A 14,375-nucleotide genomic window follows, 5' to 3' on the forward strand; every position below is an offset into this window, starting at 1 on the left:
GACTAATTAAGCTTTTAAATATCAACTTACTAAAATTTATCTTGTGCATATTGATTGTGGCTATCCTGAAAACCAAACTGGCTGTGGGATCCCAGGATAAGATTGGAAAGGCCTGTCTTAGAGACACTGGAAATACAAGTTCCAAAAATACAATGACAGTAAAAGCAGAACAGGACTCAGCCTGTACCTGATAATCATATTGCCAGGTAGGCATAAAAAGAACAGAGTAAGAGAATGTTTATTAATATTGTACAATAATACCAAGAAACAGATTAAGAAAGTCTAAAGTTGAATAAAATATAGTACCTCTTCTCTTTCCTGTCCTTTTTATTGAGGACAAATGTTTTATTGCATAATATGCTACAATTTACAACAGGTGGCATTATCTATTCACCTTAATGAGTTTAAATTGTCTTTAAAATTACCTCAGAAGTATGTATAAATAATTATTTGGGTGATGCCTGTCCACCTACATCCCATTTACTGACTTCACTGGCTTAAACCCCCCCCCCCCAAAAAACTTTCATTGTACAGACTTTATTTACTGCAAAGTGTCATGGGAATACAGAGTTTAAGATGCGCTAATGTTACGCAGTGGAAGAATGAATAGCTATTTAAAGTGAAAGTATGTGGGCTTGTATTATTGTACTTAGAAATAAAAGAAAAATGCAAATACATACATACACCAAACACACACATACACACACATAAAACCCAACAACAACCCAGGGCTGCAGAATGGCCACCAGATAGTGCCAGCCATCCACAGGATAAATTCCTTCCACTAATGTGTGTTGTCATTGAGAAGCCAATATGCTAGGTTTCATTTGTAATTTTTGACATGAAGAGGCAATATACCCCATTTTTACATGCCATTGTTTATATACAGCTACATGCAACATAAAAAATTATAATACACAAAAACAAAGATTTTTGATTTTGCAGGATAAAATATTGCATGACATGGCTGCACCTGCAGATTTTTTTTCAATGTAGATTTTAACAGAAAAAAAATTTAAAAAAACAAATAAAAGGCAAAGCTTGCTGAGTTATTTTCTGTGAGACTGATGAAATCTGCCAACACCTGTTCTGAGAAATTCTCCCATCAATATCTACAGAACACTTTTTTTTAATTTTTTTTTTTTTTTGCAAATACTCAAATTCAGCAGAATACTTCTGGACAGCTGTAAAGAAAACCTCAAGTTTGCAGTAACAGAAGCTTTGTCTCCCTTGAAAAGCTCATATAGCATCAAATTTGTGTCTCTTTCTGCAGTCTGTCCCCAGTACTTTAGACTGCAGGCCGGATCTTCATCTCACTGCGACGCAGGGAATAATAGAACCCCTTCCATTGTGACCAGTTGATTCCATTGGCATAAGTGAGGTGAGAGCCCTGCAGATAGAGCCCATTAAGGTTGGCAAGGTGGCAGGCCTTAAACCAGAAGGCACCGGAGGAAAGTGCAGCACAATTCTGTACATACTGGTCTTGATCACGGTCAAACGTGGAAAATTTCATACCGCTGTGATAGGAGAGCGAATCCCCTGCATGGTGGGGAGAGGCAGAGACACGTTATATTGACTCTGGCATGAATTTGGCCACAGTACAAACATGGGGTTGATAATTTGCTGGCACCAGTGAATGTTTATTAGGCACCACCTGAGTTATTCCCAGATAGTCAATGCTGGGCCCTGTCCAGGCACTGGCATTAAATAGGTTTAGCAGCCATCTGTCTCTTATGTAGTTAAGTCCAATATTCAGCAAATAACTGCATAGGCGACACCTCATAAAATATGACTGTCTTATATATAGTCTAATTGAACTGCTAAATTTTATTTTTATTTAAAACAAAAATTATTTATTTTATTTTTAAAACTTATACCCCGCTTAACTTTAATCCCCTCTTCTACTAAATCGCACTAGTGGTTTTAGCGTGGGGAGCCGCGCTGAAGGGCTCACACTGCTCCTGATGCTCATATGGCATCAGGAGCAACATGGGCCATACAGCGCGGCTCTCTGCGCTAAAACCGCTAGCACGGTTTAGTAGAAAAGGCCCTAAGCTTAGGTGGTTAAGTGTTGTATATCAGCACTTAACCAAATAAGTGCCAACTCTCTGCCCCTGGACAACTGACAAACAACTGGCTTTGAGTTTTGCAATCTGTGGTGTGGAGATATTCAGTGGCAGATAGTGCCGAACAAGTGATTTAACTGGCCAGGAGCCATTTCTGGCCAGTTAAATTACTGTGAATATCAACTTCATGGGGTTTAAGCAGGGCTATAGAGTCGGTACATAAACCTTTGACTCCGACTCCTTTATTTATACTGTATATCTATATAGGTGTTGTACTACATGCAAGGTGTGGCTTCTTGGAATTTTGGTTTAATTTATGTTTATCATTTTTGGTCAGCTATTATAGATTTGGCATTTGTGTTCTGTGTGTGTGACCGAGGCATTCTGTTAGCATGAGTTTTCTATGCAGCATTTTATAATAACTTGAATTGTTCAGCTGTAGTAATAGTGGAGGGGATATTTGTGAGGGGGAAGGGAGACAGGGGTTTGTAGATCCTTGTTCTGTATTTGTGATTTATAAAATGACAGTTGTATAGAATATTCTTTTATACTTTAATAAAATGATTTCAATATAAAATCATAACTATTTGAGACTTGTGTAGATGGGATCAGACAAAGTTTGCGGGGATGGGGATAGAGTTCACAAAGATGGGGTGGGGATGGGGGACAAACTTTGGCCCTGTGTCATTCTCTAGGTACCACTTCCACTAATATAAATATCATAAAATATATTACATTTTGTAATCATCAAAGAACTATCATCAAAATATCCCCCCTTTTATTAAGCTTATGAGCTTCAGAGCATTTAACACCCCAGGCCATGGTAGAAACCTCTACCGCAGCTTAGTAACAGAGGGCCTATATTATAAAAGTAAAACATGAGTGTCAGGAGCAGCGTGGAGCATTCAGCACAGCTCCCTGCGCTAAAAACCACTATCGCAGTTTAATAAAAGGAGGGGATTATTATCTGTAAAATAACATTTGCATGATATACAATTTAGCTCTATTGGGAATCAGAGTTGGAGTCGGCACATTTTCACCAATTCCGACTCCAATAACCCCAAAATTATTTCCGATTCCAACTTCGACTCTACAGCTCTGGGCTAGTGTGGCAGGTGGTTTAACGTGCGGTATTACATGCGTTAAACCCCTACCGCAGCTTGATAAAAGGATCCCTAAGTTTCCACTGCTTTAGGAACATAAAGAGAATTTTGTAGATTATCCAAATTTTGATGGTACTTTTTTCTTTTTTACTTTTCTGAGTTTTCAAGATTTTTCCTTGAAATTTTTCATATGTGAATTTTAAACATTGTTTTGTAATTTTACTCCTAATTCTTCTATACCTGATTATTTTTCATATTTGACATGGTTTACATTTTTCATTTTATCACAGCCAGTTTCAAAATTTGTTAGGGCTTCACTTAACCCCTCTTTTATAAAACCGCGCAAGCGATTTTTAGCGCAGGCCAGAGCACTGAATGCTCTGCGCTGCTCCTGACACTCATAGAGTTGCTATGGGCATCAGGAGCAGCGCGGAGCATTCAGGGCACTGGACTGCTCTAAAAACCGCTTTTGTGGTTTTGTAAAAGGGGGAGTTAGTTTACAGATTTTGATACAAAGGGGCCCTTTTACTAAGCTGCAGTAAGCACTAACGTGTCTTTACTGCAGCAAAAAATGGAATACCAGGAGATGTGCTGAGGCATCCTGAGGTAATTTGTCTGGGCTACCCATGCACTAAAAAATAAAATCTAAGGAGCCCTTTTACAAAGCTGAACTAAAAAGTGGGCTGTGCTGTTTTTAGCGCGTGGGTTTGCGTGGGTTTCCTGCATGCTGAGGCCACTTTTTAACATAATTCTAAAATGGCCATAATTTGGTTTTTTTTCTAATGGTCACATGCTAATTTTGAAATTAGTGTTTAGCCATTAATTCGTGAGCCTTCATTACCACCTATTTTGTAGGGTTCATAGTCTAAAGCGCGCGAGGACAAAGGCGCGCCGACAACCGAGCGCGGACAACTGAGCGCAGGACTTCATCGAGCCGAAGAAAAAACGTATTTTAAAGGGCTCTGACGGGGGTTGTTGGTGGGGAACCCCCCCACTTTACTTAATAGAGATCGCGCTGGCGTTGTGGGTGGTTTGGGGGGTTGTAACCCCCCTCATTATACTGGAAACTTAACTTTTTCCCTGTTTTTTTAGGGAAAAAATTAAGTTTTCAGTATAATGTGGGGGGTTACACCCCCCACGCCCCCACAACATGGCAGCATGAGGCAGCGCGATCCCTATTAAGTAGAGTGGGGGGTTCCCCCCACACCCCCCGTCAGAGCCCTTTAAAATATGGGTTTTCTTTAGTTCGATTAAGCCCTGCGCTCAGTTGTCCGCGCTCGGTTGTCGGCGCGCCTTTGTCCTCGCGCGCTTTTGACCCGTCACCATTTTTTATGGCAGTCAGAGTTCCTGCATTAATTCTGCGCTAATTAGTCAGCAAATGCCAATGTACATGCACTAACCAATTTACACAGGGCATACCTACTCTCCACCCCAGACATGCCCTCGGTGATGAAAAATAAAAAGTATTTTTCAACATGTGGTTGGCATGTGCTAAGCCCAAAATAAGCTTGTGGTGCCCGAGTGTGACCTTTGGCCATGGATTTTAAACAGTAGTAAACATGCATTAATCCTTACTGCTTACTGTTGCTTGGTAAAGGCTTATTTTTTGTGCATGTATTTCCCTTCTCTACTTACCTCCCTTTATTTTTATTTTTCATCTTGTTGTATTTACAAACTTACCTTCCCTCATTTCTCCCTCATCTCATGTACGTCAGTGTGATTATGCTCCCCTACTTTTTAACTTTTGATATGATATTTCTTTTATTTTGACATTTTATTTTCAATCTCATTTTATTGTAAACCATTTAGATACCCGACTGATAAACGGTATATCAAAAATAAAGAAAACTTGAAACTTGCCATGTGCTGATTCGCACAGGTTTAGTACGTTTGTTATTACTGCCTACAAAATAGGTGCCAGTAGGGGTTCATGCACTAATGGCCACATGCTAATGGTAAAATTAGCATGTGGTTAATAATGGAAAAAAAACTGGAAATGGACTATTTTTATGCTGCAGTAAAAATGGCCTAAGCATGCAAGAAAGTCTCACATAAGGACATGCTAAAGCCAGTTTTAGTGATATTTGCATACCATTTTGTGATTTTCACTTTCTTCTAGTTTTTTCCTGTTTGTTCTAGGGATTTTGTCGCAATTTTCATCTCTTTTCCCATTAATTAAAATTTTTTTTTCTTCATTTTTTTATTTGCAGTTTTGAAGTAGAATATTTTCATAATATCTTTCTTTTGAATTCTGCTACTTTGGTAACATTTATGCCTTTGGAAAACTTTATATGGAAAGATTAGGTTCTTACCTCAATAAGGCATGCAAATCTTGAACCAGTGGATTATTCACCTCTAATTGCTACTGTGTAGAAGGTATCATCTATCTTTTTCAGCTCTGCCTCCTCTATTTCTACTCTGTGCTGGTGCTCCTCGGTTCATACCAAAACAGTTGACAACCGCTACAACAGGAGAAAGAAAGTGGAGGAGTATGAGGAGCTCCCTGTCAAAGCCAAATCTGCTCTGTCATTACTCAACTACAATTAAAGTAAATCAGTGCCAATAGGTGCTCTGTCATAATTCAAATACAACTAAAATAAACCAGTGCCAATAGGAACATTAAAAAAACAAAACAAGGTGGAACTCAGCAAGTCATCTATATGAGTGCAACCGGCACTAACATTTATATAGTCCCGCAGTCTCCCATTTGCTAAAATATATGTTTTTCCCCCTCAATATAACCATAAGAGAGCTATCTACAAACCTCTCCTCTTGGAGAGGGTATCTCTGGACACTGTGGAGATCTTCTGGGTATTCATTTCATTTTAGACCTGTTTGAAAGAAGAAGGCCAAGCATCTAGAAAACACTCATCTGATACGTAAGCAGACCTTCAAGACTACCGTATTTTCGCGGATATAACGCGCACCTGTGTAAAACGCGCACACGGGTATAGCGCGCAGAAACCACACTTGTATGTACGGAAACTTTTGTATACAGCGCTCATGGGTATACCGCGCATGCTGCCCGACTCTCCTCTGGCCACCCCGACTCTCCTTTCGCCCTCCCCGACTCTCCTCTGGTTGCCCCGACTCACCGTTCACCCGCCCTGACTTTCGGTGCACTGCCCCGCCTGTCCCCCTTGAAGGTCTGCCTGTCCCCCTTGAAGTCCTGTCCCCCCTTGAAGGTCTGTCCCCATCCTGAAAGCCTGATGCCCCCCCTCGACGTCCGATTCTTCTCCCCCCTCGGCAGGACCACTCGCACCCCCACCCCGAAGGACCGCCGCCTCCCCGACAATATTGGGCCAGGAGGGAGCCCAAATCCTCCTGGCCACGGCGACCCCCTAACCCCACCCCGCACTACATTACGGGCAGGAGGGATCCCAGGCCCTCCTGCCCTCGACGCAAACCCCCCCCCCCCCAACGACCGCCCCCCCCAAGACCCTCCGACCGCCCCCCCAGCCGACCCGCGATCCCCCTGGCGACCCCCATGACCCCCCCACCCCCCTTCCCCGTACCTTTGGTAGTTGGCCGGACAGACGGGAGCCAAACCCGCCTGTCCGGCAGGCAGCCAACGAAGGAATGAGGCCGGATTGGCCCATCCATCCTAAAGCTCCGCCTACTGGTGGGGCCTAAGGCGCGTGGGCCAATCAGAATAGGCCCTGGAGCCTTAGGTCCCACCTGGGGGCGTGGCCTGAGGCACATGGTCGGGTTGGGCCCATGTGTCTCAGGCCGCGCCCCCAGGTGGGACCTAAGGCTCCAGGGCCTATTCTGATTGGCCCACGCGCCTTAGGCCCCACCAGTAGGCGGAGCTTTAGGATGGATGGGCCAATCCGGCCTCATTCCTTCGTTGGCTGCCTGCCGGACAGGCGGGTTTGGCTCCCGTCTGTCCGGCCAACTACCAAAGGTACGGGGAAGGGGGGTGGGGGGGTCGCTAGGGGGATTGCGGGTCGGCTGGGGGGGCGGTCGGAGGTTCTTGGGGGGGGCGGTCGTTGGGGGGAGGGGGGTTTGCGTTGAGGGCAGGAGGGCCTAGGATCCCTCCTGCCCGTAATGTAGTGCGAGGTGGGGGTAGGGGGTCGCCGTGGCCAGGAGGGTTTGGGCTCCCTCCTGGCCCGATATTGTCGGGGAGTCAGCGGTCCTTCGGGGTGGGGGTGCGAGCTGTGGGGGTGCGAGCGTCCTTCCGGATGATGAATCGGGCGTCGGGCGGGGTGTGAAATATGTAAAAAAAATTTTGTATACCGCGCTCAGGCATATAACGCGCGAAGGGTATGCGCGGTATGTAAAAACGCGTATAACGCGCGCGTTATATCCGCGAAAATACGGTATGCCTTTCTGCTAGAAAGAAGATTATTGAGGTAAGAATCTAATCTTCCCTTCTAATACAAAAGGCATATGAGTTTTGAACCAGTGGGATATACCAAAGCAGTCCTGAGTCTAGGGTGGGACAGATGAGTCTACTGCTAACACCGAAGACCCAAAAGTCCATTCATGCCACCATGTCTACCCCATAAGATTTATTGAAAGTATAAAGAAAGGATGGCCCACATGGATACCCTACAAATCTCTTCAGGCAGTACTACCCAGGGCTCTGCCCATGATGAAGCCACACACATTCCAAATAATCAATCGTTCGATGGGTTAGAGCAGGGGTGCCCACACTTTTTTGGCTTGCGAGCTACTTTTAAAATGACCAAGTTAAAATGATCTACCAACAATAAAATTTAAAAAAAAAGCACACTGTACGCAGAGAAAATGTTAATTATCATTTATATTTGGGGGGGGGGGTTTCAAAGTCATCTGCCTTGACCTCTTTGAAAAACCCCCCAAATATAAATAACATTTTCTCTTGTTTTTTTTAAATTTTATTGTTGATAGATCATTTTAACTTGGTCATTTTAAAAGTAGCTCGCAAGACAAAAAAGTGTGGGCACCCCTGCTCTAATCCATCGAACGATTGATTATTTGGAAAATCAGTTAAAAAGGAATAACTTGAGATTTATAAATTTCCCCAAGTCCCCTCTGAATTCAGCTGTGGAAAAGGTGAGATGATATTTGAAGGAGGTCCTTAAGATTCTGGATGAGAAACATAGAATATGATGGCAGAAAAGGGCCTTCGGCCCAACAAGTCTGCCCACTCAAATAACCCTCCCCTCTAAGTTCTTAAAGTTATTCTTAAAGTCAGTCACGTTACTGGCCTCAACTACCTGAAGTGGAAGATCATTCCAACGGTCAACCACCGTTTCGGTGAAGAAGTACTTCCTAGTGTCATTATGAAATTTCCCACCCCTGAGTTTTAGCGGATGCTCTCTTGTTGCCATAGAGCCAGTAAGGAAAAAGATGTTTTCTTCCACTTCAATACAGCCAGTAATGTATTTGAACGTCTCTATCATGTCACCCTTTTCTCTGCATTCCTCGAGAGAATAAAGCTGCAACTTACCTAGACTTTCTTCATATGGGATATCCTTGAGCCCTGAGACCATTTTGGCAGCCAATCGTTGAACTGATTCCATTCTTAGCGCATCCTTCCGATAGTGTGGCCTCCAAAATTGTACACAGTATTCCAGATGTGGTCTCAACATGGACCTATACAGCGGCATTACCACCTCAGGCTTTCGGCTGACAGCTCCGGATGCAACCCAGCATTTATCTAGGATGCTTTCTTGGATGAGGCTTTCTCTACTTGATTGGCTGCCTTCATATCTTCACTAATGATTACTCCCAGGTCCCGTTCTGCAACAGTTGTGGTTAAGGTCTCACCATTCAGAGTATGGGTTTCTGCTACCAAGGTGCATAACTTTACACTTCTTGGCATTAAAATTCAGCTGCCAAATAGTAGACCAGTGCTCCAGAAAAATTATGTCCTGTGTCATAGTGTCGGGCATGATACCTCCGCCCACTATGTTGCATAATTTAGCATCATCGGCAAATAATGCAATTTTACCCCGAAGTCCCTTAGGCAGATCTTGTATGAAGATATTAAATAAGATTAGACCCAGGACCAAGCCCTGCAGTATTCCACTGTGCACTTCCGACTTTTCAGAGGAAGTACTATTTACCACCACCCTCTGATGTCTGCCACTGAGCCAGTCCTTAACCCATGCCGTTAATATTTCTCCTAGCCCCAACGAACTCATCTTGTTCAAAAGTCTATGGTGTGGGACACTATCAAAAGCCTTGCTGAAGTCCAGATACACTACATCTAGGGACTCTCCTTTATCTAGTTCTTTTGTTACCCAGTCAAAGAAGCTGATGTTGGATTGGCAGGATCTCCCCTTTGTAAATCCATGCTGGTGGGGATCCCTCAGTCTCTTGTCGTCCAGAACCATATCTAATTTGTGCTTAATCAATGTTTCCATAAGCTTACACACTATTGACGTGACTTACCGGTCTGTAATTTGCAGTCTCTAACCTGCATCCCTTTTTGTGGAGCGGAATGACGTTAGCTGTTTTCCAGTCTAATGGAACTTTTCCCGTGCTCAGAGAAAGATTGAAGAGCGCGGCTAATGGCTCTGCCAGGACATCTCTCAATTCCCTAAGCACTCTGGGGTGTAATCTATCCGGTCCCATGGCTTTATTCACTTTGAACCTTGACAATTCTTGGTAGATGCTGCTGGTGGAAAATTCAAAGTTCCTGAACGGGTCTTCTAAGCTCTCCCTTGTTTGCAGCTGTGGACCGGATCCTGGTGCCTCACAGGTAAATACTGAGCAGAAGTATTTGTTCAGCAGTTCGGCTTTATTGGAGTCTGATTCTGCAAAGTTCCACCGATAGTAAGAGCTCATTATGTTTCTGGAAGAGGAATAGGAGGTGTCGGGACCGTGGGAAAATCAGATCCGGTGGTGAATGTAACTGACTTTCTGGAATCATCTCTCAAAATAGTTACCCAGAGACTGAATCTAATTGTAACATTTGCTTTGGAGTTGGATCACAATAATGTTTTGTGTTTGTATTTTCACTATATGAATCGGCAGTTTATGAGCTCAAATATACATATATTTCCTGATTTATCGAGAGACATACAAAAGAGGCATCAATCATTATTGACCTATCGGCTGAGAGTGATTGCTTTGGGAACCAATTTTGTATTAAAATTTCCATGTATTTGTCTTATTTTTCTTGAGGGTGTAACCTTTACTTTTTTTTGACTCTAAACATTTAGTAGATTTTTTTGATAGCTAAAGAGGAGATTAAAGTGACTGTATGATATTCCTATGGCGGAAGGAAAAAAATTTTGCTGTTCTTGGGCTGAGATAATGACATGGGGAAGCCTCCAGGAATGATTTTCTTTTTTCCTTTTGTATTAATTATTTCTTGATATCTTGGATCCTATTACTGATAATTTGTGGTCTGTAGTAATACAATTTTATTTTCCTGTTGTTTTTATTCTTCTTTTTCATTTCTGTAATTTCATTATCATGAATATTTTGAAATGATTGTAAATTTGAAATATTAGAAAAATAAAAGTTAAAAAAAGCCAGTTAGTGCCAATATTCACTGGATATTAGTGGTCAGCTCACTAATCATATATATTTATAACAAAATATATATAATTGATGTTGCTTCATATGGTATTATGCTGTAGTCAGTTTATCTGATATGATGTATGCCAATTATTATATTTTGTTTTTTGTGCCCCTTTCTGTTTTTATGTGGTTGTGCTGCATTGTGTTAGATCTCAAAGCCCCTCCTTGAGGGCTGCAATCCAGTCGGGTTTTCAGGATTTCCCCAATGAATATGCTTTGAAAGCAATGTATGCACATAGATCTCATGCATCTTCATTGGGGAAATCCTGAAAACCTGACTGGATTGCAGCCCTCAAGGAGGGACTTTGAGATCCCTGTGTTATACTTTATATCAAATTATATTCTCTAATAATAATAAATATAAACGTCTCTCACCAGCTCCTCCATCACTGAAGTCATCCACATTTAGGGTATACCCATCCTCCTCAGCATTAATGGCATTGGGTGAGATTGAGAACTCTGCATATTTTGCAAAGGTTGTGCCATTCTCAAAGTCCTCAAGATCCACACGAAGCTCGTATTCTTTCCTCAGAGTCAGGAGATGGATATTCTGCAGGCCTGAGAAAGAAAAAATGGGGCATGCTGCTACCATGGAACACTGCACAATGGAAATCCCAAAAGAGATGCTGCTCACAACGACACAAAAAGAATCCAGAGAGTTTCCACCTATACAGAAAATTTATTATTTAAAGAATGCTCAAAAAGAAAAAGTATTAGAAGGTGGAACTGAGCAATTAGATGTATCAGCAATATTGCAATCCTCTGAAATTGAATTGCTGGGTCGGGCAACATTACTAGTTTCCCTTGTATTCTTACAAGATAAAGAAATGCTGTTGAAATTATACTTTAAGTTGAAACAAGTCACCTTTTTAGGTGAAAGGGTATATATATTTCCTGACGTCTCGAAATGGACACAATCCAGGAGGAAAGAATTTTTGCAATATCGTCCTAAAGTTATTTCATTGGGGGCAATTTTTCAGTTAAGATTTTCTTGTAAATGTTTTATTACCTATCAAGGGAATAAATATATATTTTTTGAGCCTGCCCAATTAGGTTTTTTCTTAGAGAGTAAAGGGACTCCATTGCAGCCAGAATGAATCAAGTGATTTAGAGCGGAATTTAGTTTAATAGTAGGTTAATATCTAAGTACTGCTATTTCCTTTATGTTTTTGGTATATCCCTTTTCCCCAGGGGGTTTTTCTTTGTCTTGCCTTCCTCCCCATTTGAGGACTATAATAATGAGTATATTGCCTGTATATTGTTTTTAGTCTGTATTGACTTAATATGTGTATTTCAGTATTTCTCTGTACCATTTTCATTGGTTGTACAAAAATCATAAATAAATAATAAAAAAAAAAAAAAAAAAAAAGAATCCAGAGAGCTGGTACCTACCCAGCCAGTACTCGCCATCTGCCCGCCCAAATCCCAACTTATAGTCATTCCAGCCTCGGAAAAAGTTTACTGAGCCATTATACCTCTTCTGGAACACCTGCATGAGACAGCAAGCATTGGGCATATATGAGACACAGTAAAAATGGCACAATCATCTGAGGAGCACAAACCCAGAAAGAGAGAGAGAACAGAGAGGTAATGAGAAAGAGATCAAGAGAAAACCAGTACTTTTTCAAAGATTTCACTGATTTCAATGAGTACTTTAAACCATTAAATCCCTATAGGTGTCAAAGCAATTACTGCAGCAGCAGCAGCAGCCGCTACCACAGCTTTGTAAAAGGAGCCCTTAAGAAGGGAGTTGAGACTTTTTTTTTTTTTTTGGGGGGGGGGGAGGGGGTTGATCTTCTTGAACATCTGATTGACTCTATGGTAACACTGGCTTTTTGGTTTTTGCCTTTTTAGTTTCTGATCTTTAGTTTTTTCTTTTATTTAATTAGGACGGATATGTATTTAGTTTAAAAAAACTGCTTTGAATTTTAATGTGAAAAGTGATATATCAAGTAATATAAATAAATATCTCTACCTTCTTACCTTTCTTCCAAAATATATATATAGAGACCCTTTTACTAAGGTGCGCCAGGCCCTAAATGTGTTTTATGTTTATTAAAATTTGATATACCATTGGGCTAAGCACACCTAAAAATACTAATCACTAACTAGGAACACAGATATCCTATGATAACACTATGGGCTGGCGTTAGCACGCGCTAAAACCGCTATCGCAGCTTAGTAAAAGGAGCCCTATGTTACACAATTTTTGTTCCTGGCCAGTAAAGGGGAAATTCTGTAAATGGCGTCTAAAAAGATAGGCGCCTATCTCTTGTCAATCACATTTAGGTGCCTATTACAGAATCACGCCTAACTTAAAACTTAAGCGCCTGTAATGTAGGCCAGGTTTTTAAAGGCCTACATTATAGGTGCCTAAGTCCTTTAGAGAATTGTGCCTAGTGGCACCTAAGTCCTTTGCCCCTAAACAAGCCTACTTTAGAGTTAGGTGCCGCTAAGTGCCATGCGATAGATGCCTATTTTTTTGTAGAATCGCACCTAAGAATATAGGTGACAATCACCCAATTAATTTTTTTTTCAATTATGAACTTCTAAAGCTCATAATTGAAGTCAATTTACTAATTAAGTTAAACACCTATATGTAGGCAACTCTTATAGAATTTTTCCTTAAGTGTAATTTCCTAATTGCTCTTGCCTAAAAGATATTTTTAAAAATCTATCTCCATAAAACTTTGATTTTGTGACCAGGATAGTCAAATTTTGCAATTTACCTATTTAAAACGTGAAAATGCCAAATGTTTATCGTTTCATTCTTATAAAGTCTTAAAAAGCAACTTATGAATCACAATTAACAAGTATTTATATTGAAGTTATACAAAGATGACCATAGAAAATTTAGAAGTGAATAATAGTGTTTTGAAATTTGTGATTATATTGTAAGTAACTTTAATGAATCAGCCCCCAGATATACCGTATTTTCACGCAGATAACGCGCACCCGTGTAAAACGCGCACACGGGTATAGCGCGCAGAAACCACGATTTTATGTACAAAAACTTTTGTATACCGCGCTCACGGGTATACCGCGCATGCAGCCCGACTGTCCTTTCGCCCGCCCCGACTCTCCTCTGGCCACCCCGACTCTCCTTTCGCCCTCCCCGACTCTCCGTGTGCTGTCCCGACTCTCCGTTCATCCTCCCTGACTTTCCGTGCACTGCCCCGACTCTCCGTGCGCTGTCCCGACTCTCCGATACATCCCCCCCCGGCAGGACCACTCGCACCCCCACCCCGAAGGACCGCCGACTCCCCGACAATATCGGGCCAGAAGGGAGCCCAAACCCTCCTGGCCACGGCGACCCCCTACCCCCACCCCGCACTACATTACGGGCAGGAGGGATCCCAGGCCCTCCTGCCCTCGACGCAAACCCCCCTCCCTCCAACGACCGCCCCCCCCAAGAACCTCCGACCGCCCCCCCAGCCGACCTGCGACCCCCCTGGCCGACCCTCACGACACCCCCACCCCCCTTCCCCGTACCTTTGGTAGTTGGCCGGACAGACGGGAGCCAAACCCGCCTGTCCGGCAGGCAGCCAACGACGGAATGAGGCCGGATTGGCCCATCCGTCCCAAAGCTCCGCCTACTGGTGGGGCCTAAGGCGCGTGGGCCAATCAGAATAGGCCCTGGAGCCTTAGGTTCCACCTGGGGGCGCGGCCTGAGGCACATGGTCGGGTT

The 14,375-nt window shown here is 42.5% G+C and overlaps 1 protein-coding gene across 1 annotated transcript in view; it reads right to left on the bottom strand.

Annotated features, from left to right (window-relative positions):
- Positions 1-220: 220 nt before the first annotated feature.
- Positions 221-14,375, bottom strand: part of LOC117360514 (microfibril-associated glycoprotein 4-like) — a 53,096-nt gene continuing 38,941 nt past the window's right edge. The window contains exons 4-6 of the mRNA XM_033944375.1: positions 12,080-12,176; positions 11,063-11,245; positions 221-1,539 (exon numbers count right to left, since the gene is read on the bottom strand). Coding sequence (XP_033800266.1) covers positions 1,289-1,539; positions 11,063-11,245; positions 12,080-12,176 — 531 coding nt within the window. The 3' untranslated portion in view covers positions 221-1,288. The remainder of the gene's footprint in view (positions 1,540-11,062; positions 11,246-12,079; positions 12,177-14,375) is intronic.

The sequence above is a fragment of the Geotrypetes seraphini genome, chromosome 5, assembly GCF_902459505.1.
Source record: "Geotrypetes seraphini chromosome 5, aGeoSer1.1, whole genome shotgun sequence".
Lineage (NCBI taxonomy): Eukaryota > Metazoa > Chordata > Amphibia > Gymnophiona > Dermophiidae > Geotrypetes > Geotrypetes seraphini.